Raw genomic sequence first — 24,899 nt, 5'->3', positions numbered from 1 at the left:
CTGCCCCCTCCTCTCTCATACACACACACACACACACATGAATGTTCCTCCTGAAACACTCAGCAAAGCAAATGACAGGCAATTTCTGTGGGTAGCTAGGATTTCAATCCTGGTCTTGCCTTATTGTTGACTTGGGGTTGAGTGATGAGAGATGTTGAGTCTGTGCTTCTTGAGGCATGATAATGAGTTACCTCATCTATATTTTTGGGGTAATCTAGCATAGTGTTTAGGAGCCCAGGCTGTACCATTTACCACCTCCAATGCCTTAGTCAAGTTATTTAACCTCTATGCACATCAGTATCTTGATCTGTAAAATGGATGCAACACTGCTATCTACCTCATGGAATTGTGAGAATTAACTGTAATGGCATATAAAGAGCATTTAAAACACATAGTGGGTCCTCCATAAATATCTTCTAAATTAATAGAATATTAATTTTCTCATTATTATATTATTACCATGAGAAACTTTCATTATGTGATGGTTTCAGATTTAGTAGGAAGAGTGAGGAGATCCCTATTCAGTATCACAACTTCTATTATTATGGTAGGGCCAGATTGCCAAGCAGACTCATCTACAGATAGTTCTCAGTATATGAAGGGAAAAGAAAAAACAATTAAATGACTCAAAACAAAACAAACAATGAAATTGGGGGTGAGATGGAGAGGGATTGACATCTTAAAATTAAATAAAGGCATTGCCACAGAGCAACTACTAGGGAGACAGTTGAGCCAGGCCTGGGTCTTTTATTTTTCTAGCTCAAGACTTAGACTAATTGGAAGTGTTGAGTTTCCTCTTGGATTTGAATAAACCACAAAAGGAAAGAATATTGTTCCTTTTTTTCAGCACTTCTTACATCTTGCTCCTTTTTCTGCTTCCTTCCCTGGGTCTCTGCTCCAATATAAGAAACCAAAATGGTGGCACTTCCTTCATGAGAACAGAGACTGAGCATCTGTGGGCTCCATGGGGGGATGGAATACTACATAAATTGTACTTGGCTCATCTCCTGATGAAAAGCAGCTGAAAGATGGGGATCTGGGGTGTACGTTATCATTCATGCTCCCCATTTCTTGGCCATGTGGTAAGGACTGCTTCAACAGACCCTAACATTAAGCCTGGTGGGGCTGGAACAGCTATGGGGCAAGCCAATCCCAAGCTGGGGCCTACTGGGCTTTTAATTTTCCATACATGTACACATATGTACAGGAATCCAGCATGTGGACTGCAAGTAAGCTTAGGTAACAATCCACTGAGAAGTATCAGTATCTATGAATAAATCACAGTGGCTTGGGCTGCAAATTTAGCTCCAGGAAATAGGGACTTAGACAAACAAGGAGAAAAGGCGTTCACTCAACTTTTTCCTGAAATGCCAGAGGAATAAAACAGGTCAGTAGTGAATACAAAATTATCTTTTGGCCAGTCTCCAAAGTGATTTGACCTATTTAGGAGTCATTGAGAATGAGCCAAAGGAAGTTCAGTGGCCTGCATCTTGATTTGTCAAGGGAGAGAGGGTATAGACTGCCAGATGCCCTGAGTCACTTATTATGGAGCATATGAGTGAATATGGCTGAAACTCCTGAGAAGGGTTCTGGGACTGTGACTTTGGGCCAACTCCTGACACAATTTAGCTTGCAAATGATAACCCCAGCAGATGCATTGGTAACCAGGTGTGCTAGCTTAGTGGCCTTGGTCACTGAAAGGACCATAGAGGATTCTGAAAGCCTTCCTACAGGTTAAACTCTTCTCCAAGACCCATCTGTAAAAGGTAAACTCAGATCAAGTCAGCAAAGGAGTGCAGACATTAAGACTTCAGTGGAGAGCAAAGCTACAAAAATACTGAGGCCAACTCCACTTCAGTCAAGCAGATTGGAGTTGGTAGTGGATGCTGTTGGTGCCCTGCTAGCTTTAATTTTTTTTTCATTTATTGATTTGAGAGAGAGAGAGAGAGACATTGATTTGTCATTCTACTTATTTATGCATTCATTGGTTGCTTCTTGTATGTGCCCTGACTGGGGATTGAACCTGAAACCTTGGCATATCAGGATGACACTCTAACCCAAGCATGTCAAACTGGAGGCCTGTGGGCTGCATGCGGCCAACAACAAATACTAATGAACGATTACTCATTTACTTCAGCCCTTTGTATTCAGCATGTCTCTATAGAAATAAACCTACGTTTCTATGAAAATGGAAGCTTTTGTTTTTTTGCAGCCCACATAAACTTAAACCTTGTTTATCTGGCCCGTGTTAGCCTTTGTGTTTGACATGCATGCTCTAACCAATTGAGATATCCAGCCAGGCAAACTACTGCTAGCTTAATAGCTGTGTGATCTTAGTCAAGTTCCTCAAACTATCTTGGCCTCAGTTTCCTCATCTATAAACGAGGAATAACGAAACTTACTGCATAATACTGTTGTAAAGATTACATAAGATTCTGTGTAGAAAGCACAGTCACTGGCACATCATTAATTTTTTACACATCAATGAAAACTGGTACCTATCACTATTATTGTTGTTGTTATAAACATGTCTATCTTCCCCCATAGGCTGTAAACTTCTCCTGGGCAAGAATAGTACCCAAGGCCTTCTGGTATCACCCAAATATCTTACCAGAATAGGGGCTTAGTACATGTTGGTTGAGTGGATAAAAAGCATCTCACTGTGGAAAGGACTTCCTGCTCTCTCATACTATAGATTTAGGAAACAGTAAGAAATAGACTAGGCCTGTGGGAACTTTTTTTCCCCCTAATTTAATCTACGAGAGTTGTGGTGGGTGGTGTGCTAAAGAAAAACAAGACTGAATAAGAATCTACTCCTCATACTCTCCCAGAAGTCTGCAGAAAGAAAATATATTCTATTTGTTTTAGGTTTTCCCCCCCCCCCACCCTTTTTTTTTTTGCATTCTCTGATAGATTTAGTGTGCCAGTAAGTCCTGCTGACCTCTTTTTGTTTTTTCTTTTCTGTCTTTTAATTCTCTTTTCCATTTTTCTCCATTGCTCACCTTGGTGTTTTTTTGTTGTTTTTTTCACCTTGGTTTTTGTCTTCTATGGGATTAGTGCTGCTGGCCTAGTGTCCACAGAAGAAACTCTGGAAGTCAAGAGGTATTGTGCATCTAGGGTCCCAGAACTTCCCATAGACCCTACAAAGAGCTAGCCAGCAGTTGCATCAAAACCAAATGTCAGGTTTGTTGATCATCAAACTCCCTCCATTTTGTTTTCTCATCCCAGCCTTCCCTTCGGCCCTTCTGCAAAGGTGAAAGGAAAATTCACAGGATTCTGGGTCTTCTTTCTTCCCTGACATCTGGTTTGATTCTGGGCAACTAAATAGTGGCTTTGCCATGAACAACAAAAGCTAATTCACTATGGTTTTTAAACACCAAGTGCAAATATTTTTCCTTTTCAGCTTGGGGTCACTGGAAGGGAAAAAAACAGGACTGAGAAGGAGATTAACCTTTTAAAAACTCTTACAACTTCCCATAGAAAATAAAACAATGGCATCATTTCCCCCCATTCATGAGAGTCGTTTTATGAGTGATTGAGGTAACACTAGGGATCTGAAGAAGAGTTTTAACTTGGTTGTCTACTCAAAAGCCCACCATGATTGCTTTTAAGAGGCCACACAAATCCCAGTAAAGCCCTGGGCCACCCTCTTTGCTTTCTCTCTCCCCTGTCTTCATCCCTGGCTGACTTTCCCTCTACCTTCTCTCCAGCCCTTTGATTTCCTCCCTCATGCAGAACCCTGACCCTCTGCTAATGAGAGGGAAATGTTAGGCAGGAGCATTGCAATTTATAGTATTTAGGCAATGGCCATGCCATTCAATGATGCCATGAACAGATGCTTGGAAGGATGAAGATTCTGTCTGGGTCACTTCCCCAAGGTTCTAGCCAGACTTTCTGTTGATTTGTGCTAGCTTAATGCATCCCAGAAACTCAGCACCATTCAGTTGCTCCTCAGAAATGAAGTCACCTACTCTGGCTCTTGCTCCATATGATTAAGGAGTAGAAACATCCAATGCAGGAAACTGATGCCATCTGCAGAGACCTGGCAACTCTCAGAAGAAAGCAAGTCCATCTACCTCACTATTAGCTATTTCAATGTTTTCTCTAGACAACAAAACAAAAGCTCTTTTCCAACTTTCCATTACTTTATCTTCCTTCTTTCTCTCTACCCATCCAGCTTTTGCATATGGATTCAGTTGCTGGGTTCAGGTGGGAGGTGAAGCATATGCCATGATGGCATATGCCTTGATGACATAAAGGCTATTAGAGCAAAACTATAGAAGTCCCTAAATTCTCCCTTTCTTGCCAAGAGGATGATCTGGGTAGGCTTCAGGATGGCTGGTGCTTGTGAAGGAGCTTAAAGATTCTTGCCATGCACTATTACTGTTGTTATTGGCATCGCCAGAATCTGACATGTTGATACAGGTGGTATGTGTGTTGAGGGTAGATAATTATCAGAAATTGATCTTTAGCCTGCAAAGAAAAACTGAAGCTGTATCCCTTTGCATCCTTTCAGTGCGTGTGCAAACATATGCAGACCCGTTGAACAGCTCACCCTCGTACATACCTAAAATTACACAGCCAAGTGAACCAGCCCCAGTCTGGTGAGAAGAATGGGTGGCAATGTGGGATAGCCATGGGGTGATGGAATGGGATGTATTCCTTCTTGTTGCTGGACAACTGGCATAGGGGCTGGGCTGCTGTGGCTCCCTGGGTTTTAATATTTGTCCAGTTACCTACTCTGACATCGTGCTAATGATTTCCATAGCCACATGGCACTTGGCAGTGCTTTTTAAGCTGGTGGGGCCTGAGAGTCTGCATTTCTAACAAGGTCCCAGGTGATGCCTGACCCCTGGCCTATTGCACTTGGAGCAGCAAGGCTGTAAAAATGTACCACTGCATTCTAAACTCCTCCAGGGCTGGAAAAGGAAAGTACTAAGCTCCTCCTCTGGAGACAGGGTGTGTCCGAAGCTGCCCTGGAGTCCTGATTTGCCATTCAAGTGAACCCCAGAGGGATTAGCCGCTGGCCCAGCACTTGGGTGAGACCATCTGCCCCTCCATGGGGGAGTCCCGGAGGCAGCACAGATGTTGTGTGAAAATCTGCCACCATCCTTGCTGAAGGTTGCCCTCTCTCACCCTCCCGCCCCCCCCTGCTCTGCCTGCTGACTTAAGCAGATCAGCTTTCAGCTCTCTGGGACTCCAAAGAGGGCTTTGGATAAAAGAAAAGGCCTGTCCTTAAGAAGCAGAGCTGGAATCCAAGCATGCCTCTCGCCTGCTGCATGCCCAAGAATGCAGGTATTTGGGGTTTGCAGCATTTCCTGGCAAAACAGAGGGGGAGGGGAATTGGGGGGGGGGTAAGCCAGACATAATGGAGAGGGGCATGAGCTGCAGTTGCTTCCTATTCTGTGGGTACTAAGTATGTTTTTTGAAAAATGTGAGCCCTTGCACAGGAACAGACATGAACAAGGGAGACTCTGCCTGAACCTCAGGGTTGACCTTGACAATTGGGGCCAGTGGCTACTAAGCTTTAAGGACTTTGGGGTCTTCATATGGGCTGGCCATGTTTGCAACTTTGCTCCTTCTGAAGTGTTGGACTACTTAAGACAGAAAGGACAAGACTTTCTCCCTCCTCTTCTTCCACTCTGACATTTGGATGTCTTCCAAGAGGGTTCCAGGGTAGGATTCCCCAGGGCTGCTGGGAAGAGGCTGCAGTAGGCTCAGGCCTGCATCCTGCCTCCAATTGCACTGTGCCCTGCCAGCTTGTCCCTTTCTTCTCCCCCTCCCATCCCCCGCCCCACTCCTGTCTTCTTGGAATTCCTCAATATTCTACCCTTACCCTGAGAGTACACAGGGAGATTTCTTTATCTCTCTATGGCTCAAATCAGCCCTGAATTGGGAGTCCCTAGACCCAAATTTCCCAATATTTTGTTTTTGTTCCATCTTAAATAGTCTCAAGCCATTTGGTAGTATGTCTTGACTTCTTTAGTCCTTTAAACCTTCCTTCATGATATTCCTTTATTATGGAATGTTGGCCACACAATGGAATGCTGTTTGAAAAGTATTGAACTCTTTGTGGTATTCGTCCTGCATTGGGGTAGTCCTTCCATTTTAACTCAGACTCCTAAATGTCAGAGACAGTGCCTTTCTTATATTCTTTCTCCCCCCTCCTCCCCTAGTCATGAGGAACATTCATGGGTGAGCAGTGTGAGTGTTGTACATTTGCCTCCACTGTCTCTGTGGAGACTGATGCATGGCATGGCCATGCTCCAAGAGCCATATGTTAGCCTAACCACTCCCAATATGGTTGTGTGCAGCCCTGCTGCATGAAAGTGTTATTCTGCCCTGCTATCTCAGAATACACCCTCTGAGTTGCTTTTCCAGGTGTGGTGATGGGGAGGCACTGATTTGTGCCTGCTTTGTTATCTAAAATCCTTTAGGAAGGGAATGAATCATGCTTGTGGACCAGGCAGCTTCTGGTGGGTACCCCTGAACCTCTGTCAGTTTCTTCAGGGCATTACAGTTTCCGAATTTGGGGTGAAGCTGTTCAAATCCAAATTCCTAGTATCATACATACTTATGATGAATAAGCATTACTTGATGTGCAGGCCACATTTCAGACTAATTAACTCAGAATCTCTGGGGATGAACCCAGGCATCAGTGCATTTTTGAAAAAGCTCCCAGGGTGGATTCAAATGTGCATCCAGGCTTGAAAATCACTGACTTAGGTAAGAAGTAAGAATTCCACTCCCACTCTAACCCCAACTTCCTCAGGGAAATGAGTGAGACAATTAAGGATGTAAGTCCACACATTTTCATAAGTTTCAGTGGATTCAGGGGAGAGTGTCCAACAGCCAGGAAGTATTCATAAGGCCAGAAGACTAAGTAATGGGATGGAGACCAAAGAAATGAGGCCCCTCCAGGTACCTTCCAGAAGGTTCCATTCTAAGCTCAAAGAGAAACATGGGAGAAGGCTGTTAGAATAGCTTGACTCAGTTTACCTCAGAGAGTTGGAGATCCAAGGCATGGGGGTGGCTGGCAGGCCAGGGAAGGATGCGGGAAGCTTGCAGGGCTACAGACAGAGGGCTCAAGCTTGTTGCAGCTGCTGGCACTTTATGAGTTTGGCCATCTTCTGGCATTAGTTCCAAAAGGTCATGGCACCCCCTGCCAACTCCGGACAGCACATAAGTGGAGAGACCAGGCCCTTAATCAAAGATGCCTCCAAGTAGGAGTTGGCAGATATTGCATTCAGCACAATAAAAGCTGAGGAGAAAATGACTGCTTTTTGCCTCAACACAAATTTTATTATACCAGATTTTATTATAAAATGTTATAGTTTTGGGTGTGTGTTTACTACATAAACAATGTAGTAACTCTGATCTTCACCATCTTTCAAACTGGAATCTTAAAGGGAGTTTTATTTATAAGATTTAAAGCTATTGAACAATAGTTTTATATGATTGCCTTATAAGCATAGGAATAATTCAGGGGAAAATAAAACTGCTTTCTTTCCTCCTTAACCCCTGCTCAATCTCCCCAACCTGGGGACAGGCACAGCCACATGTGCTGACAATGTTAGATCTTAAAGCTGATAGATTATAGCTGAGTAGACATCAAAGGGATAGTGTGGTCTTTAGGAAAAATGGAACATGGGACTCAAGCTTCAGGCTCCTGTTGCATCCAGCCTACAAGGATGTCCTGGTGGCTTGTGCAGGAGTGAGAATCACTTGAGCTTATCGGGCAAGCTCTCAGGCCCAGACAGACCCTTAAGCCAGTCCTTAGTGAGGGGCCAGGGGGCCCAATAGCTACTGCCATTATTTATGTCCAGATCTCTGGACATTCGTATTTCCCAGAAAGAAAGAATTCATATTAGTATGAATGTCAGCTCAGGTCCCTTAGTTCATTCCTGGGAACTCCACATTCAGGGAGAGCAAAGTGTAGGCTGCCATCATCTTATGGCAATGTCTGTCTGTTTTGTCCATTTTATTGGTGTTTTCCATTTTTAACTTATCTGATTTTATGTTCATTTACTTGAGATTTTAACTTTTTTTCTATTTCTTAATTTGAATGCTTAGTTTAAAAAATAAATATAAGACCCTGGCAGGTGGCAATCAGTTGCTTGAGTGTCCTCCCATGCACCAAAAGGTGTCAGTTCAATTCCAGGTCAGGGCACGTGCCTGGGTTGCAGGCTTGATCCCGGTAAGGGGTGTGCAGGAGGCAGCTGAATAATGTTTCTCTCACACATCAATTTTTCTCTCTCCCCCTCTCCCTTTTCTCTCTCTCTCTCTCTCTCTCTCTCTCTTAAATAAATAAATAAATAAATAAGATAATTGAGAACTATAAATTTAACTCAGAATTAAATTTAGCCTTGGTAATTTGCATTGGTTTTATATGTTGGTTTATTATGGGTTTCATCCTCTAGGTAGGTTTTAAAGAGACAGCATGGTATAGAGAAAATGGACTTTGGTATCTGTCAGATCTGGGTTTGAATTCTTACTCTACCACTTATCAGTTGTATGACTTTGGGAAAGTTCCAGGATTGCAACTTCCTAATTTCTCAAATGAAGATGATAATATCTTCCTTGTGTAGTCTTTAAATTAGAAAGAAGTGAAAGAATGCCAGTATAAGACTTAGCATAGCGCACCTAGTAGCTGCTCAATCTATAGTAGCTATGGATGATAATCATATTTAAAATAATATGCCTTTTGGCACAGGCAAAAGCTTTGTGGCTGTGAAGCTGCTCTCCATTTGCATGGCTTAGGCAGAAGGCCAGGACAGTGGGTGTCCTTTCTGGATCAACCCACTTATATTAATGTCCTCCAGAGGCACTGGCAGATGGGACATGAAAATACCAACATTGTGCCTAGGGGAAGGCATGCAGCCAAATGTTACACTGGATTGAGCATGCTGAAGTGAGCCAGGAAAAACTCGGCACAGCACACAAAATCTTGCCATTGAGAAATTCCTCCCAAGTTTCTTAGTCCCTGTCTCTTGTGGAATGGAATATTTGAGTTGCTCTGTCCCAGATCTGGCCCCTTTCTTGGCTGCTCAACTGAGTCACTTCTCATTCTGTAGGGAACTGAGCAGTGGGGGAGATAAACTTTTTGAAGTCACATCTTGGTGCTGGGCTTTGTGTATGAAACATGACAAAGACACAGTTCTGCCCTTGAGGACTTCCGAGTCAGGAGGATACTGACCCATGAGCACCGGAAAGCTGGATACCTCAGGGCCCATCCGCAGGAAGGAGGGGCCAACTCTCCCTCATGGGGTGGCTCAGCTAGTCAACTGGGACCATTGGAGGAGGTGATTTTTGAACCAACTCTGTTATGGTATATAGGTTAAGGCATATCAAGTTTTAGGTGTGTTATTGTTTGTGGGGATTTTTTGGTTTTGTCTTATTTTTTAGAATACAATATAATGAGCTCACTCTGATGATTTTCAAAACTAAAGAAAAAAAAAGTTCCTGGTCTCTAAAACCAAGGGAAACATCTTATATAGCCAAAATTTTGCAGAAAATTACAGCCTATTTGCTTTGGGTTGACTCTTGCCTTCTCACAGTCTGGGGGGTGGGGAGGTAGAGGAGATGGTAAGATTAGGAAAGGGTAAGACTGCAGGAAGTTATCAGCAATTATAATCTGCTGTCCACATTCTCTCTATCCTGCACAAGCCCTCTGAATGTAAATTCAGGTGGAAGTTACTTGACTGTTCAAGGAAGAATCTTCTAGTCTTCTCTGAAGCCTACCCATGCCAAATGTCAAACTCCAATAAAGGTAAAAATACAAATGTTTCCTCAACTTTGAATAACTGAGGCCTCCCAGGAATGTTATCTTTATTCCTTTCTTGCCCTACCCTACAATGAAGCAAAGAGGAAATTTTTATTATTCTTCAAGATAGACTACTCACTCTTCGCTAACTGCCTTGTTTTACTGTTATGCTTGCCATAGATGGCATTTGGCTATTAACAACTAGGATCCTTCTTCCATCTAAATTTTTATCCCTGGAAACCTTCACCAGCAAGTTGGAGCTGGATGATTAATTTGAAAATAACAATGTGCTTGAGAACAGGCCAGAGGCACACATCAACAACTACAGAGCCCTTAGCTTAAATGAGTGATAAATTACTCATCCCAACCAACATAGACCTACAGTTCCTGCTCTGAATACCAGGAGTGATGACAGGTGCCACGAGTTTCTAGTACTTTCCATGCCTACCTTGGAAAGCAAGGAAAATGGCCGCCTGAGAAAATTAAGATAATTGTATACCGAGTGCTTTTCCTTGGAAAGAAGTTGATTTGTGGCTTCTCTTGATTAATTGGCCTTTTATTTTTCACCTTCTGCCCCTCTCCTCTTGTCATTTACTTGCTTTTTTTTTTTTTACACCAAAGACATCATGGGTAAAAAGAGGAGATTTTATTTTGAAGAACAATGATCACATTAACAAGGTGACAGCAGATAAGCTAAAAGTCACTCCATTTTCTGCCGGGGGAAAAATGTTCTTTGCCACCAAATTGCATTCTGCTTCTCTTTGTCTACTCTCCTTTTACAGGAGGGTGACAGGCCTAGCCACTGATGGACTCAGAAGAAATAACTGGGAGATAAGATATACCTTTGATTTATGTAAGAAGGGAAACTTTTGAGTTGGATGATAAAAAAATGAGTTCCTTTCCTGTTCCACAACATTCTTGTGGATGTAGCTCTCTGTAGGACAGTGACATTTCTCAGCCCTTGGTCTAAGTATCCAGCAGAAAATAACTATGAAATCCAAAACTTGGTAAAAGGCAAAAATCCAATTCAGTACAATTTAATAGATGTCTAGGCCTGGATCAGATTCTGTAGGTACAGAATATCCCTACATCCTACCCTATATTTGGGGCAAAACCTTTAAGGTATTAAAGCCACATCCAGAGACACAGCCAGTACTCCGTGAAAGAGCAACCAAACCAAACTGGTGTATAGCTATGTCTCCAAGTGTGTCTACTAAAAAAAACACACAACAACAACAACAAAAAACCCACAAAAAACACACTACAGGCTTCAAAATGATCAAATAAAGAGTGAATGGGGGATGAAGGAGGTGAAGAGGGAAAGGGAAAGTTACCCAAGGAGGTGAAATTTGAGCTAGACTTTGATGGACTGGTAGGAATTTGTTAGCCAGGAGAAATATTCTGAGGTTAAAACTCTCTAAGCTGCTGTTTCTTCTGCAAAATCTCATAGGCTTGTCGTGATGTGATGAAAATAAAGTGCATAGCACAGTTCTTGGCATATGATGAAGCTGAATATTTACTGTTGTTATTATCATTATCACTGTCATTGCCAACATCACATCATCACATCATCATCATCATCATCATCATCATCAGGATTTGGTGTTGGAAGTGTGTGAGCAAAATCTTCAGGGTCTTTCATGGGTTAATGGTACTATCAGTCACAGGTAATTAAAACCTCTGTCCCTCTAAGCTTACTCTACTTTTTCTGAGGTTGACCTTCATCTTTCATGTCCTGGCATACTTTGGTTAATATCAGTTCACCTCTGGCAAATGAAAGCGGACTGAACCAAGTATCAAAAGATGTTTTTAACCTTACTCCATTTCCCAATATAACATTTTATACACTTGTTTATAATTTCAGTAGTGGGTGGCTATTTGAGTGAAGGTGTAAATATAAAACCAGTAGCTTATGTTAGCATTTCTCTTGGGTCTTTGTTTTCAACATCTTATTTTAGCAACTTCAAAAAATATTCACTCAGGGTATGTTTTTTCTTCCAACCTGTTTATCCTTCACTGGTTTCATTCATGTTACAAAGGAAAGGAGGTTCTGGAAAGAAGCAGAGAGAGGTTAATGGGGGAAAAAGAAGACTTATGTAATACTTTAAACAATAAAGAATTAAAACATGCTGTTACAGAATAGAATTATAGAGATATTAGCAATAAAATTCATTGTTAAATTATATTTTAAAAAAGAAGCAATGAAACATTTCTTCTAAACTTTGAGAGTTAAAATAGAAAGCTAAGTACTTTTGCATCATACATAATCAATATAATGTGTTTGAGAAGGGCTTGTCCATTTGGCATTGGGGGCTGAGGAGATTTGGGCCCTGTGGTTAGGGAAAAACCAGGATGTTAACATTGAAAGTCATTTAATGACCCCTTATTATGTGCTCAGCAGGACTAGCTAATTGCTCTGTCATAGTTGATACTGCACAATTATTATGCTCATTCAGTAGACGAAGAAAATCAGGCTTAGAGTATTTATGTAACTTGCCTAAGATTACAGCTCGGATGTTGCAGAGCCAGGACTTGGATCCAATTCTGTCTGATTCCCAAACCCGGGCTTTTTACCACCAGGTTATTCTGCCTGCAAGGGTTTGAAAAAAAATGACCCCAAACTAAACATGTGGGTGGCATTTTTATGTTATACAGGTTTAAAAGATTTGCTTTGGCCTATGCTACAATCTCAGGTTAGGTCATCCAAAGTAGAAGGAAACTCAGTTTTGATTTGAAGGAACAAAAACCAATCCACAGAGATGGCCCCCACCAAAATATGACACTGTGAGCTAAGAAGAAAGACAAGGGAGAGAATCAATAGTGTCCTTTGGCTTGACAAAACAGAGAGGGGTAGGCAAGGCCTTTTACTTTCTCTTTCAATTCCTATAATTATTTTACTTTTTGCTAATTAACTTGACTGCCTGTGACTGATATATTTATTACCCAGCATTGTTTATCAATGACATATTGTTTAAATGTTCATTTCCTAGAAAAGGGTTATAAATGTCTTCTGGGATCATAAAAGGTGATGGTTTACAAGTGCTGGAGGTTGTGGCAGGTTAAGAAGTTACAATGCAGAATTTCCCACACCTTTGCTTGAATGTGTTGGCAGTTCAGAGTGCAGAGATAGTGTTTTTCAGTGGTGACAAAAAGGATATTTTGTCTTCTAATTTCTTAACTTCACATCCTGGTGTAGGTGTTTGCAGGGATAATACTTCATCTTATTCAAAGTTTCAGAGCAAAGTAACAAGTAGCAGATATGATTACAGCTTTTCCTGGAGTCACAAAAACCAATTTTTAAATGTTTCCCTTCTATACTTTGTCCTCCTCATACCACCATCTGCTTTCCAAAATTTCCCAAAGCCAGGTGCTCTGGATAGTCACCAAGCTGCCCTGGGCCAACAGCACCACCTGTTGGCTACAACAGAAAATTCTTGGACTCAACATCCTTCCGTGTCCTCTGAGATGATAATGCACATGTCTCTGAAATTCCCTGCACTAGCTGGGTAATTTCAGTCATGCAAAATTGCTTACATTTGTTCATCACACCAAGCTCTCTCACACACCTCCAGATCTATGTATACTGTTTTCTTTCTACAATCTTTTATGACCTGTTTCCTCTGGCCAACTCCTAGTCAGTTTGGAAGCTTTGGCTTAAGTATCACCTTCCTTGGGAAATCTTTCCTGAAATTGCCCAGGATGATTTAGCCATCTCCCTTTCCATAGCCTATATGTTGTGCATGCCTATATTTCAGTGGTTCTTCTAAGAGCAGAGGATGGATTAGTACTCCTAAGGGAATCTGAGCCAAGTGGTAGAGACAGAGTGGGGTAGAGTTGGGTATGGCCCCAAACAGCCTTCCATAGATCTTAAGATTTCTTTTTAATCATATGTTTCATCATAAAATTCCTATAAAATTAACACTATTGTGTACATTACTTAACATAAAATAATATCCCCCAACAATTACTGAGTACAATTAGTGGTCCATGTCTATCCTGTGGCTTCCTGAACCCCCAGGCACAACACACTGTATCTCAGAAGTAGGCGTAAGTCCCTCTGAAGACCATGTATAGTACAGTGTATTTCTAGTCTGTGATTCAAGGGGCTAGGGACTAGGGACTAGGTCTACTATAATATTTCCTAGTGAAATTCAGATACTAAAAAATAATATTTTTGGAAGAATGAGTGAATTTTTCCAGTAATATTGGGCATAATAAAGAACCAGTGTTATTAATCCTCTAGTTGTAGATCCCAATGTCTTCATCAGCCCACTACTCTTTCTCTACTTTTTCTTGTATTTCATTCGGAACTAGCATTTAAGATTAATTTTTAAAACCATTTTTCTTGAGTTATATTAACGTTTATTCACTACCACTCTTATGCATTGCAAATGCACATTTCCCTGGCAATATTGTGGAGGAATTAAACCTTAATGGGCAAACCTGGAATTCTAAATGCCATTTGTAACTTTTTTCCATGGGAAAATGTGGCCTGAATTAAAAAGAAAAACTTACAAATGAACTTTGGAATATTCTCTGGCTGGTGACAGACTTTATCAAACTCCCACATCCTACAGCTTCAGTTTATATGGGTTACTGTCCACAACCTGAAGTAGGGGGAAGGAAGACTAAAGCTACAGACACAAGTGACATCCCAGAATCACTGGAGTGGGCAGGAGAACCTCAAATTGGTCCTTCCCTCAGGTCTCTCAGGGTTCTGTGGGCATTATCATCAGGCTAGCTTTCTCAGGAAGCCAGAAAAATTCATTCTTACAAATGCTACTGACATTTGCATCTCTATGATTCTAAAACTGTTCCCTCTCTGAGACAAATGAACACCTGAGTCATGTGTTATCTCTCCATTTTAAAAAATCAAATTTATTAAGAAATATTTATGAGTAAAAGAGCTCCCTAGGTGCAAAGTAACTTTTAAAATTTATTATAAAGTTATTCTTTGTAAACTTCCCACTGCTTTTCCTTTCTTCTTTTTGAAATTAATTACTTGAAACCAAAACCCTTCAAGAACAGGGCAAACTATGCCTTAATTCTTCTCCATGTGGTAAAACATAGATAAAGGACTTCTGGCAAGAAGGGCAGACTTTTCTACCTGGCTTCTCTAGTGCAGTACATTATAGGAACCATTGATTCTCCCCATGTAGTCATTTCTCTTTCTGTTATTCAATTTGATCCTATCCTATATAATAAAGAGGTAATATGCAAATTGACCATCACCCCAACACACAAGATGGCCTCCCCCATGTGGTCAAAGATGGCCGCCCCCATGTGGACACAAGATGGCCGGCAGGAGAGGGCAGCTAGGGGTTACCGGGCCAGCAAGTGAGGGCAATTAGGGGTGACCAGGCCTGCAGGGGAGGGCAGTTAGGGGTGACCGGGCCAGCAGGGGAGGGCAGTTGGGGGCAACCAGGCTGGCAAGGGAGGGCAGTTAGGGGTGACTGGGCCAGCAAAGGCAGGCAATTGGGGGCAATCAAGCCAGCAGGGGAGGGCAGTTGGGGGCGACCAGGCCTGCAGGGGAGGGCAGTTAGGGGCAATTGGGCCAGCAGGGGAGGGCAGTTGTGGGTGATTGGGCCAGCAGGGGAGCAGTTAGGCATCGATCAGGCTGTCAGGGGAGTGGTTAGGGAGTGATCAGGCTGGCAGGCAGAAGCAGTTAGGGGCAATATGCAAGCAGGCAGGCAAGTGGTTGGGAGCCAGCAGTGCTGGATTGTGAGAAGGATGTTCGACTGCACATTTAGGCCTGATCCCAGTGGGCAGTCGGACATTCCTTGAAGGGTCCCAGATTGGAGAGGGTGCAGGCTGGGCTGAGGGACACATCCCCCATGCATGAATTTTATGCACCGGGCCTCTAGTCCTATATAATAAAAGCCTAATATGCAAATCGTCTCCTCGGGCGGTCCTTTGACCGCGAGTTCACCTGGGAGACTGGGAAGTTTGACCACTTGCTATGACGTGTGCTGACCACTAGGGGGTGGTACAGAACATGGCAGGCATTGGTGATGTGGCACTGGCAGTGGGTGGCAGTGGAGGTGCTGCCGGCCTGTTGGGCCCAATGGTCCCTGACAAGAGTGGGACTGTGGCAGGATGGTGGAGCAGGTGAGGAGGTGGTGCCAGGCCAAGGCGGGTGTGAACAGGGTCCTGATGGCCCCACCGATCACCCCACAGATGGCGACCAGTGGCGGCAGCAGGGGGCAGGGCCGCTGCCTGGCTGCGGCGCCAGGCCAAGGCAGGGTGCCAGGCGGGACTGGGGGCTGAGAGGCTGGGGGCATGAGCTGGGGCCCGATCTCCACAGGCCACCCCGAGGGACCCCACCCGTGCACAAATTCTTGCACTGGGCCTCTAGTCCTTAAATGAAAAACCATCTCCCTTCCCAATTGGCACATAATACTATTTTTATGTCGACTCTGATCTGAACATTTCATTTTTGATTCTACCTAGAAAGCAACTGATGGAGATCCCAGCCTAGAGCCTAAATCCAGTGTCCTGGCCACATTCTTAGACTGGGAAAGCTGTTGGGAAACAAGTTCAGAGCCTGAATTGGAAATAAGGGCAAACAATGGTATAGAGAAGGTTTTTCTTTAACTTATAAAGTTTCTCAGTAAAACAACCCCTTTTCTGGAATGTAATTAGTATGTGTTTAACCACAAATGTAGAAAAATTGCTTAGGATTGACCAACATATTTTCTCAGAACTACAAAGAAGGTTTCTTTCTTTCTCTTTCTCCTTTATATGCTCCTTATAAAACCTTGCCAGAGTCAACTAAAAGGGAACCCATTTCATTACATATACTTTTCCCCAAGAAGTAAAATGAACTAAATTAATTCATTCACTTACCACTATAAATACCAAATGAAAAGGCCATAGATATATAGATGTAAATACTGCCTCTATAATTATTTTTTTGTGTTTGTATAACTAGAGGGCATTGAGAGAAAGAAAAATAAATTATTCGAAGTTCAAAGGTTCCAAGATTTACTAAGAAAATAAGAAAAGAAAAAAAAAGCCCAAGCATCCACATGCTAAGATAGCCAAAGAATCTGCTACTATGTTTACTCACCAGCATTTTCTTCAAAAGAAATGGCTTTTGTCAAAATTGGTGGGAACTCCAAATGCAGAACATTTTTTCCTATTAAATAAAGTTAGCAATGTTGTAATTAAGACTGCAGGAGCTGATTTCACTATGTTGAAATTGCAACAACGTACAGCCAAGGTTGAGAACTACTGCTGGAGGTATTTAGTTATAATGATCAATTTTTCCTTTATTAGATAGTTCATTTGGCTCTAATTTAGTTTATAATTATTTTCTCCCTTTCAAGGCTCTTCATCTGTAAGTTTCCTAAGTGTGTGGGAAAGGAAAGGTGTACATTTCTTTTCATCTTCTCACCTGTGTCTTTGATGCTCTATCTTCTTAAGAAGACAGCCATGACCATTGTTGTTGAATATTATAAAACTGACACCATATCCTAGCACATTGCAGTTCTTGTTCCACGGCATTACTCCTCTATTTCTTTGAGGGGTTTCTGGGGTTATGTGTTAGCATTTGTTGTTTTAAACACATCATCTCTTCTCTTCCTTCCATCTCCTGATTGTCTCTTGAGGGTGGCTCTGGGCCACTCACCTTGGTGATTCTTTGCCCTAAACCATGTGACCCAACATCAGCCTGACAAGCCTCGGATTGGAGGAAGGGAGATGGTCTTTGGAGCCTGAAAGCTATCTATATGAAGCCTCTCTGAACTGGTACTTTCGGGGCATAATTGAGATGATGAGAAGACTTTGAACTATCACAATATTTTGAGCCATAAAAAAGGTTTTATTTTATTTTTAAGAAGGCTGTAGTTTATGATATCTTGGTTAAACTAACAATTCTCAACTATTAGGGTCTGTTTTGATATATGGCTAGAAATTTACTTTAAAGAACTTGATCAGTTAGCCTTTTCTGTGTATGAATCACCCCAGTATTTAGTGGCTTAAAATTTAGTGGGTAGTTCTCCTGGTCTGGGCTGGCTCGGTTGAGCTCTGCAGGGCTTGCTTATGTGTCTGTAATCACTCAGCTGGGAATAGAAAACCTAGGGTCTCCTCATCCATACTTCTGGTGGTCAGCAGGCTATGGGTCAGATTGAGATGGACAACTGGGTCACATGTGTCTCATTATCTAAAAGGTTATCTCAGTCTTGTTTGTAGAGTGGCATTAAACATGGGTAGGTACCAAGGTCAGCAAAAGTAGAAGCTATAAGGCTGCTGGAGGCCCAGGCTCAGATCATGAACATTGTTACTTCTACCACATTCTATTGGCCAAATCAAGTCACAGTCTTGATGGGAAGAGCTGAAAAGTACTATAGCTATTTTTGAAATCTCCCACAATAACAAACCACTCTTATTTGCAAAATTTTAATGTATAAATTAAAATGGATGTGGGTTATATTAGAACAAGACTGTGAACAACTATCCAAACGGTAGTGTGGTGAGGTGGAAGACCATGAATCTTAGAATCAGACAGACCTGAGTTCAAACTCTATCTCCCAACTTGTTAGCTGGGTGGCCTTTAGCAAGTTACTCAGCCTCTCTAAGCATCTGTTTTCTCAACCATAAACCAGGAAGAATAAGAATACTTAGCCCTAACCAGTTTGGCTCAGTGGATAGAGCGTCAGCCTGGGGACTGAAAGGTCCCGGGTTTGATTCCGGTCAAGGGCATGTACCTTGGTTGTGGGCACATGCCCAGTTGTGGGTGTGCAGGAGGCAGCTGATCGATATTTCTCTCTCATTGATGTTTCTAGCACTCTAGTCCTCTCCCTTCCTCTCTGTAAAAAAATCAATAAAATATGTATTTTTTAAAAAGAATACTTAATGCACAGGGCTGTTGTGAGGATTAAATGAAATTATGGTGTAATGCCCAACACATAGTAAAGAGCCATTTCATTCTGGCTTCCTTCCCCGTCCCCTTAATTTTTTTGAAATTCATGTATAGAGGGCCTAGTAAATCTCTTCTACTCAGAATCAAAGCTGCCCAGTCCCCTTTTCTGCCAGATACCAGCTTTTCTTTGTCTATGCATTGCATATCTTTGAGATATGACTTTGAGATAGAAATTTTCAATTGGGGATCTTGGCAGTGTTCTCAAACATAAGCTTACAGTTAAAAATTCCAAGACAAATCTTAGTTTTGGTGCGACAAATTATTTCACATGTTTAGTTGTGTATAGCTGGTTTTTCTTTATGGTCTGGGTATACTTGGGAATTTTGAAAACACACCATCAGAAAAGAAAGTTTTGAAATAATAGAAGTTGAGCAGCAATGTATGGGAATGGTGTTCTCTCATAAAGGATACATTTACCAGATAAGGTTTTAAAACATATCCCAGGGCTCTAAATAGTGAGGTTAGTCTTTGGGGTCAGAGGGGGCCAGATTGGGCAAAACCTCTGCTTCTTCTTTGATGCATTCCATAGGGCTTCATTTTAGCTAAATCATCATAATTCCCACCAAGACAGCACAGAATGATAATGGTTTTATTTATTATTTTATATGCATTGCCAGTATATGCAAAGCTTTATAGCATGCCATAAATAGAGAGGGATTATCACAGCTGTTACTTATTTTAACAGGTCACAATACAGTAGTTTATGCCAGATGGTTTAGAGAATTTTGAGAGAGAAATTTTATACAGGCAGCCATATAGATACTAGCTTGGGTAGTTGAGCCCTGAAATTAATTTACATTTGTTATGCTATATAAATAAACACATAGTTACTTATGAATGAGTGAGCCATTTTATAGCAGTGATTTCTTCTGGAAGTCATGAGGTCTCTTATAAGCAGTGGTGGGGCAGCAGCAGTAGTAATGTGCTGCTGCTAGGATAGAGGAGATATATTACCCAGCCACATCCATAGCTATGGAGGGGATATCCAACTTGCTCCACAGAAATATATTTTGGAGCCAAACTGAGTTTTTATTATTGAAGCCAAAGAGACTAAAGCAGGGAAGCCATCCTAGATAAACATAAGGAAGGTGAGTGTATGGCAGAGAGAAGAGCTGGAATTGGGATCCCCAAGGTCATCAGCAAGGTCAGTCTGGGGCAAATCACAGAACATATTGCCCTTGCAGATACTGAAGTCCATGTGTAGAGTGTTTAGTTCTGGATGATGAGCAGAAATGGAAAGAAGAAATAAGTACTGATGATCAGAAACCATTTCAGAAGGTGTTTTTGGTTCTAGATTTCAAAGAGCAATAGGTTTCCAGAATGAGAAACTTAGAGAAAACCTTACGTATCTCTACCCTTCTTGTCTTATAGATGAAGAAATAGACAAAGAGGATCGATCATTTAAATATGATCATCTTGTTTTTTTCAATAAACAAGTAAAATCAGACTGTCATGGTATTTGGACTTTGTCAACCTCCTCCAGTCTCTCTCCCCTTGATCCACCCCACCAATTCCTCTCATGCTTTCCACCTCATGCTAGAAAAGGACCACATCTCCACCTCTCAGAATAATGCAAAGACCAGGTCTAAAACACAGTTGGGTTTTCTCCGTAAATCGCCTTGAGATATAGTAAAGTTAATATACCATCTCTGTAACAGGAATAAAATTATTTAGCATTTTTGCATCAGTTCTTCCATCTCCTATAAGATAGGGGTCAACTAAGACCTGTTGGTATCAACAAAATAATTAAGCAGAAAAGGTGAGTTTAAAATATATGATGAGCATATAACTAGTATAATCTATGCTAGAAAATCAGGTAGCGACAGTATTTCAAAAGTTGAGTAGCCTGTGAATGTCAAGGGACAAACTAGAACTTTATTATGGACTAGGGGCCCAGTGCACAAAGTTGTGCACCTTGAAAGGAACTGTGGACTGCGAGGCTGTGGTGGGCATAGGCGCAGGTCATGGCCCATCCTCTGCGCCGCCGCCCGGCCCCTCCCGCCACAGCCCCTGGTCCCCTGTCTGCCAGCATCCACGCTCCCGCTGCTGCCACTCCCACACGCTGATGGTGCCGAGCAATCAGGACCGGTGCCGGACACCGGCAGCAGGTGCAAGCACCAGATAGGACCACGGCACATGGGAGCAAAGAATTTTCAGTAACCACCAGAGGCTCGCCCCGATGACAGTGACCAGTGCCCCGCCTTGGTCTGGCACCACTGGTTACCTACTCCACCATCCTGCCACAGCTGACGCCCCCCATGTTCCGTGCTCTGCCACCTGCTGCTGATGCCTGCCATGTTCCACACATGCCCCCTGGTGGTCAGTGCATGTCATAATGACTGGTTGTTTGGTTGTTCAGTTGTTCCACCATTTGGTTTATTTGTATGTTAGGGTTTTATATATATAGATTCTCCAAAGATGACTAGTTGAAGAATTAAAGCTTTGAAAATTTGTAAGCTAGATAATACCAAAATGTCCAACTCTTTTCAGAGAAGCTGAGTTCTCAATAACTTCAGCAATCTGAACATAGCACTAAGCCTGAGAAAGTAAGTAAAAGGAGCTTCCCAAGGCCACAGATAGTTGTCAACAAGCCTATGCACTTTATGGCTTAGCATCTTGCTCAGACTTTTTTAATGGACAGATATTACCCAGCCATGGTGTCTGTTTTCCTTAGCCCACTATAGACTCAAACTATGGGGAAGAGTTAGAAGGAGGGTGAGAGAGGAATGACAGTGGAGAGCTAAATATCAAGAAAAGAGCTTGGAAATTTAAAAGAGGAGTCTTTGAAATGTGTTACCATAGAGACCAATAATAAGCCTTCTTAATAAAGACCCTAAGTTAATCAGCAAAGCATTAAATTGTGTTTTGTATCATCTGATTAGAGAGATAGGAAAGTGAATTGTTCAAGGTAGGCTAATTCTGGTAATAAAACCTCCAACATTCCAGGGCTTATTTCTCATGTACATTTCAGTCTAATGCAGGTCAGCATACAGTCATTTGGGTACCCAGATTCCTTCCATCTTGGGGTTCCAATGCCCCACCCTCCATGGAGCTTCTATGTTCAGCCAGCAGTGCAGAGAAGGGAGTGTGTAGGATTGTATAGGAGTTTTTATGGGCCAGGCTTGGAGGCACACATCCCTTTGCTCACATTCTATTGGCTAGCACCCAGTTCCATGGCTGCACAGAACTGCAATGGAAACTGGTTGCAGGAGAAATTAAGAGACGCATATAAGAGATGCTCAGTAAGTGCTTTTGTTTGAATCACCAAGCTATAGAAAGTGTCAGGCACTCTAACCGCTGTACAGGGGATAAGGATCCCAGAAAAACTACAATATGAGCATATGTGTGAAGAACTCAAACATAGGAAGGTACTGCCTTCATTGGGCTTTTATTATATGAGAGGTACCATCATGGTGCTTTATATGTATTATTTTATTTACTCTTCCTAACAATCCCATAAATTATGTATTCCTAGTTGCATTTTACAAATGAGGAAACCAAGGTTCAGAGAAGTTAAATCATTTTTCCAAGATCATGCTGCTAAAAGATGGAGGATTTGGATTCAAACTCAGGTCTTTCAAGGACCAAAGCCCAGGTTTTCTTCCTCTATACCATGGGATTTGCTAAAACCTGATTCAAATGTAAACTATCTAGTTACATCATTATTTTCATCATCACTGTTAACAGCAACTTTATTATTATAAAAATCAATGCAAAGGGGAAGACATGGCCATTTTCATTGCTTTATGGAGTTCTGCAGGTCTCGTTGCCAAAGCTCTCCCCTGATAAAGCAGCCCTGAAAACCCAGAGCAACACAGTTCATCTCATTGAGTTGTGTGATTAGTGACTTGGCCACTAGCTTCCCATGATCTTGCCAGGGATTGCTATAGAGAGCAGCCATTTTGCTCACCCTGAGTCTGATTAAGCCTGTCTGGGTGGGGCCTGAGCATGTACACCTCGAACAAGCTCCTGGGTGCTCCTGTGCTCATGGTCCTTGGATGAGCAAAGCTAAGGGAAAGACTCCCCTTCTTTTTTTTAGAAGCTCCAACTGGCCTTCACACCCATTCCACACTTTCTACCAATGTCCACTCCATCAAGCCTTCTTGAAGCCCAAGGGACCCAGGTCTGCCCTTGGTAGGCAGAACTAGTTCCACTAACCTCTCAGTGACATTTGGAATTCTTGATCATGCTGCCTTCTTGAAACCCTTTTGTGCCCTGATTTCTGAGATGGAGTCCTCCTTCCCTCCTGGTCTCTTGCTTCTGTGACTCATCACTCTTTCTCTCTGGTGGCCTCTTTTTTCCTTAGAACCCCTTAAATTTGGGGGTTTATGTATCTATTCTTACCCTCATTGGAGGAGTGACCATGCCACCCCTCCTGCCCTATCCTTCCTGTCCTAGCCATACTCTGTCTTCCAGCCAGATTCCCCATCTTCACTAGTGATTGGCAGCCCTCCCAGAAGGGTGGCATGGGTGGAGTCAGAGGAGAGCAGCCAACTTGGGTTCAGTGTGATACTTCATGTGACCACAATAATAATTCATAGTAATGTCAATTAGGAAGTGCTCTTTACCAGTGCTCGTGCAAACCTTGTGATTTGCTGTGACCTTGGCAAGTCCAGTGTTTCATCACAATTTGTGAATTATGGAGGAATCATGTGGCCCATGGTCACAGTACTGCCCACTCATGCAAATCTGCCCAGGGCATAGACCTCACTTTTTGAAAATAGGTGGTCTGGTCAGAAAATAGCCAAATTTTTCCTAAATGGGTTTTCAAGGCTTCAATACAAATTACCAAAAACTGTGTCCCACAAAGCATCTTTTGGTAATTTCATTCACTGACTTTCTCCCTTATTATATATTAGGATCTATCCCATAAGTGGTGTGTTTTAAATGACCCTAAATGTTTTTCTGTCTTCTACATGTGTCTGTTATATATAGAACCTGCCCGCCTAAGGCATGGGCACACACTGCCATGGTTTTTAACCCTGCTTCAACCTCAGAGCTGGTTTAGTAAATCACTCTTCCCTGGAGATGAGTACATCGCAGAGAAGGCATTGTCTTTGCAGTGTTTTAAGCCAAGGCAGGGTGAGTTGTGTCTAGGATGGGAGGTTTCAGGTCATGGAATGAATAGGGGGAAGGGACGCAATGTTACAATTTTATGGTCGCTCTATTCCTGTTACACACGGGCACATGCCCCACGGCAGTCTCTGTCCTCCCTCTTGCCGGGGCTGGAGGAGTTGGCATGGTCGGTGTCTCTGATTCCTCTGCTGTTGGCTAGAGACCCGAGAAAAGGGAGGTGAGAAGGGAGCCACGGGGGTGCGGTGCTGAGCAGCCGCGGTGGGTCCAGCCTGTTGGTGATGTGCCCAGCCCGCCACCACTCTGGGCATGGGTAACGCGCAGCACCAGCGGTCGCGCTACCCGAGAAGGAAACGCACAGGTACCAGAAATCCGGATCCGGGATCCTCCGCATCCCCCGGCTTGTCTAAGAGCACAGGGCCCCCGCGCTGTGGCCGGCTCCCGCGAGCGCCACCGAGTTTGGGGCTAGGGGCTGAGTCCTGCAGCTCACTGCGGCTGGCGGCAGGGGACGGATTATTTTTAGCAGGTTTCCTTTAGCCCAGTAGAGCCAGGAGATGTTCGCGGAGCCAGGCGGCTGTCTGCAGAGCGTCGGTGCAACCGTGCTGGCTGCCTGGCAGGTTTGGCTGCCGCAGTCCCCTCCATTCACTGGGCTGTAAATCGAAGCTGTCTATACCAGCAAGGCGCTGGATCCCAGCGTGGCCCTGGGGCTACGTCCCGCCCAGGTCTCCCGGCACCTGATTTCCCAGTGGTCAATTAGGTGTCTCAGCCTGCAGCATTGAAGCAGTGGAGGGGCCAATGCCCCGGCTTTGATGGAGCGCGCCGTGCGCAGAGACCTCCCCAGTCGACTTCCTCATCAGAAGGCAGCATCCATTCATAATTCTCTCTCTGCCTGTGGAACGAGTTAGGCTGGAGCTGGGCATGGACTCCTGAATCTCTCTTTTTGCTTGTGAAGAAGAAACTAAGATAAAAGGGAAAAGAAAAGGGGAATGCAGTCATAACGCAACAAGGCGCTGGAAAGCCCCTGAGAGGCCTCTCCTTTGCGGGGAGAGGGAGAAGAAGCAGATCCCAAGCCCAGCGCCCAGCCAGCTGCTGCTTTGCTACGGAGCCGGCCCGCATGCCTACCTCACCTGACGGCCGCAT

General features: G+C 43.0%; 1 protein-coding gene across 2 annotated transcripts in view; it reads left to right on the top strand.

Annotated features, from left to right (window-relative positions):
• The first annotated feature begins 4,984 nt into the window (after nt 1–4,984).
• Nucleotides 4,985–24,899, top strand: part of NHS (Nance-Horan syndrome (congenital cataracts and dental anomalies)) — a 96,446-nt gene continuing 76,531 nt past the window's right edge. For both annotated transcript variants that reach the window (XM_014548029.1, XM_014548028.1), the window contains exon 1: nt 4,985–5,295. In XM_014548029.1, the coding sequence (XP_014403515.1) occupies nt 5,262–5,295 (34 nt within the window). In that variant the 5' untranslated portion in view covers nt 4,985–5,261. The remainder of the gene's footprint in view (nt 5,296–24,899) is intronic.

This window comes from Myotis brandtii, unplaced genomic scaffold, assembly GCF_000412655.1.
Source record: "Myotis brandtii unplaced genomic scaffold, ASM41265v1 scaffold490, whole genome shotgun sequence".
NCBI lineage: Eukaryota > Metazoa > Chordata > Mammalia > Chiroptera > Vespertilionidae > Myotis > Myotis brandtii.
The sequence above is the reverse complement of the archived record's forward strand: the minus strand, read 5'-3'. Positions and strand labels throughout refer to the sequence as shown.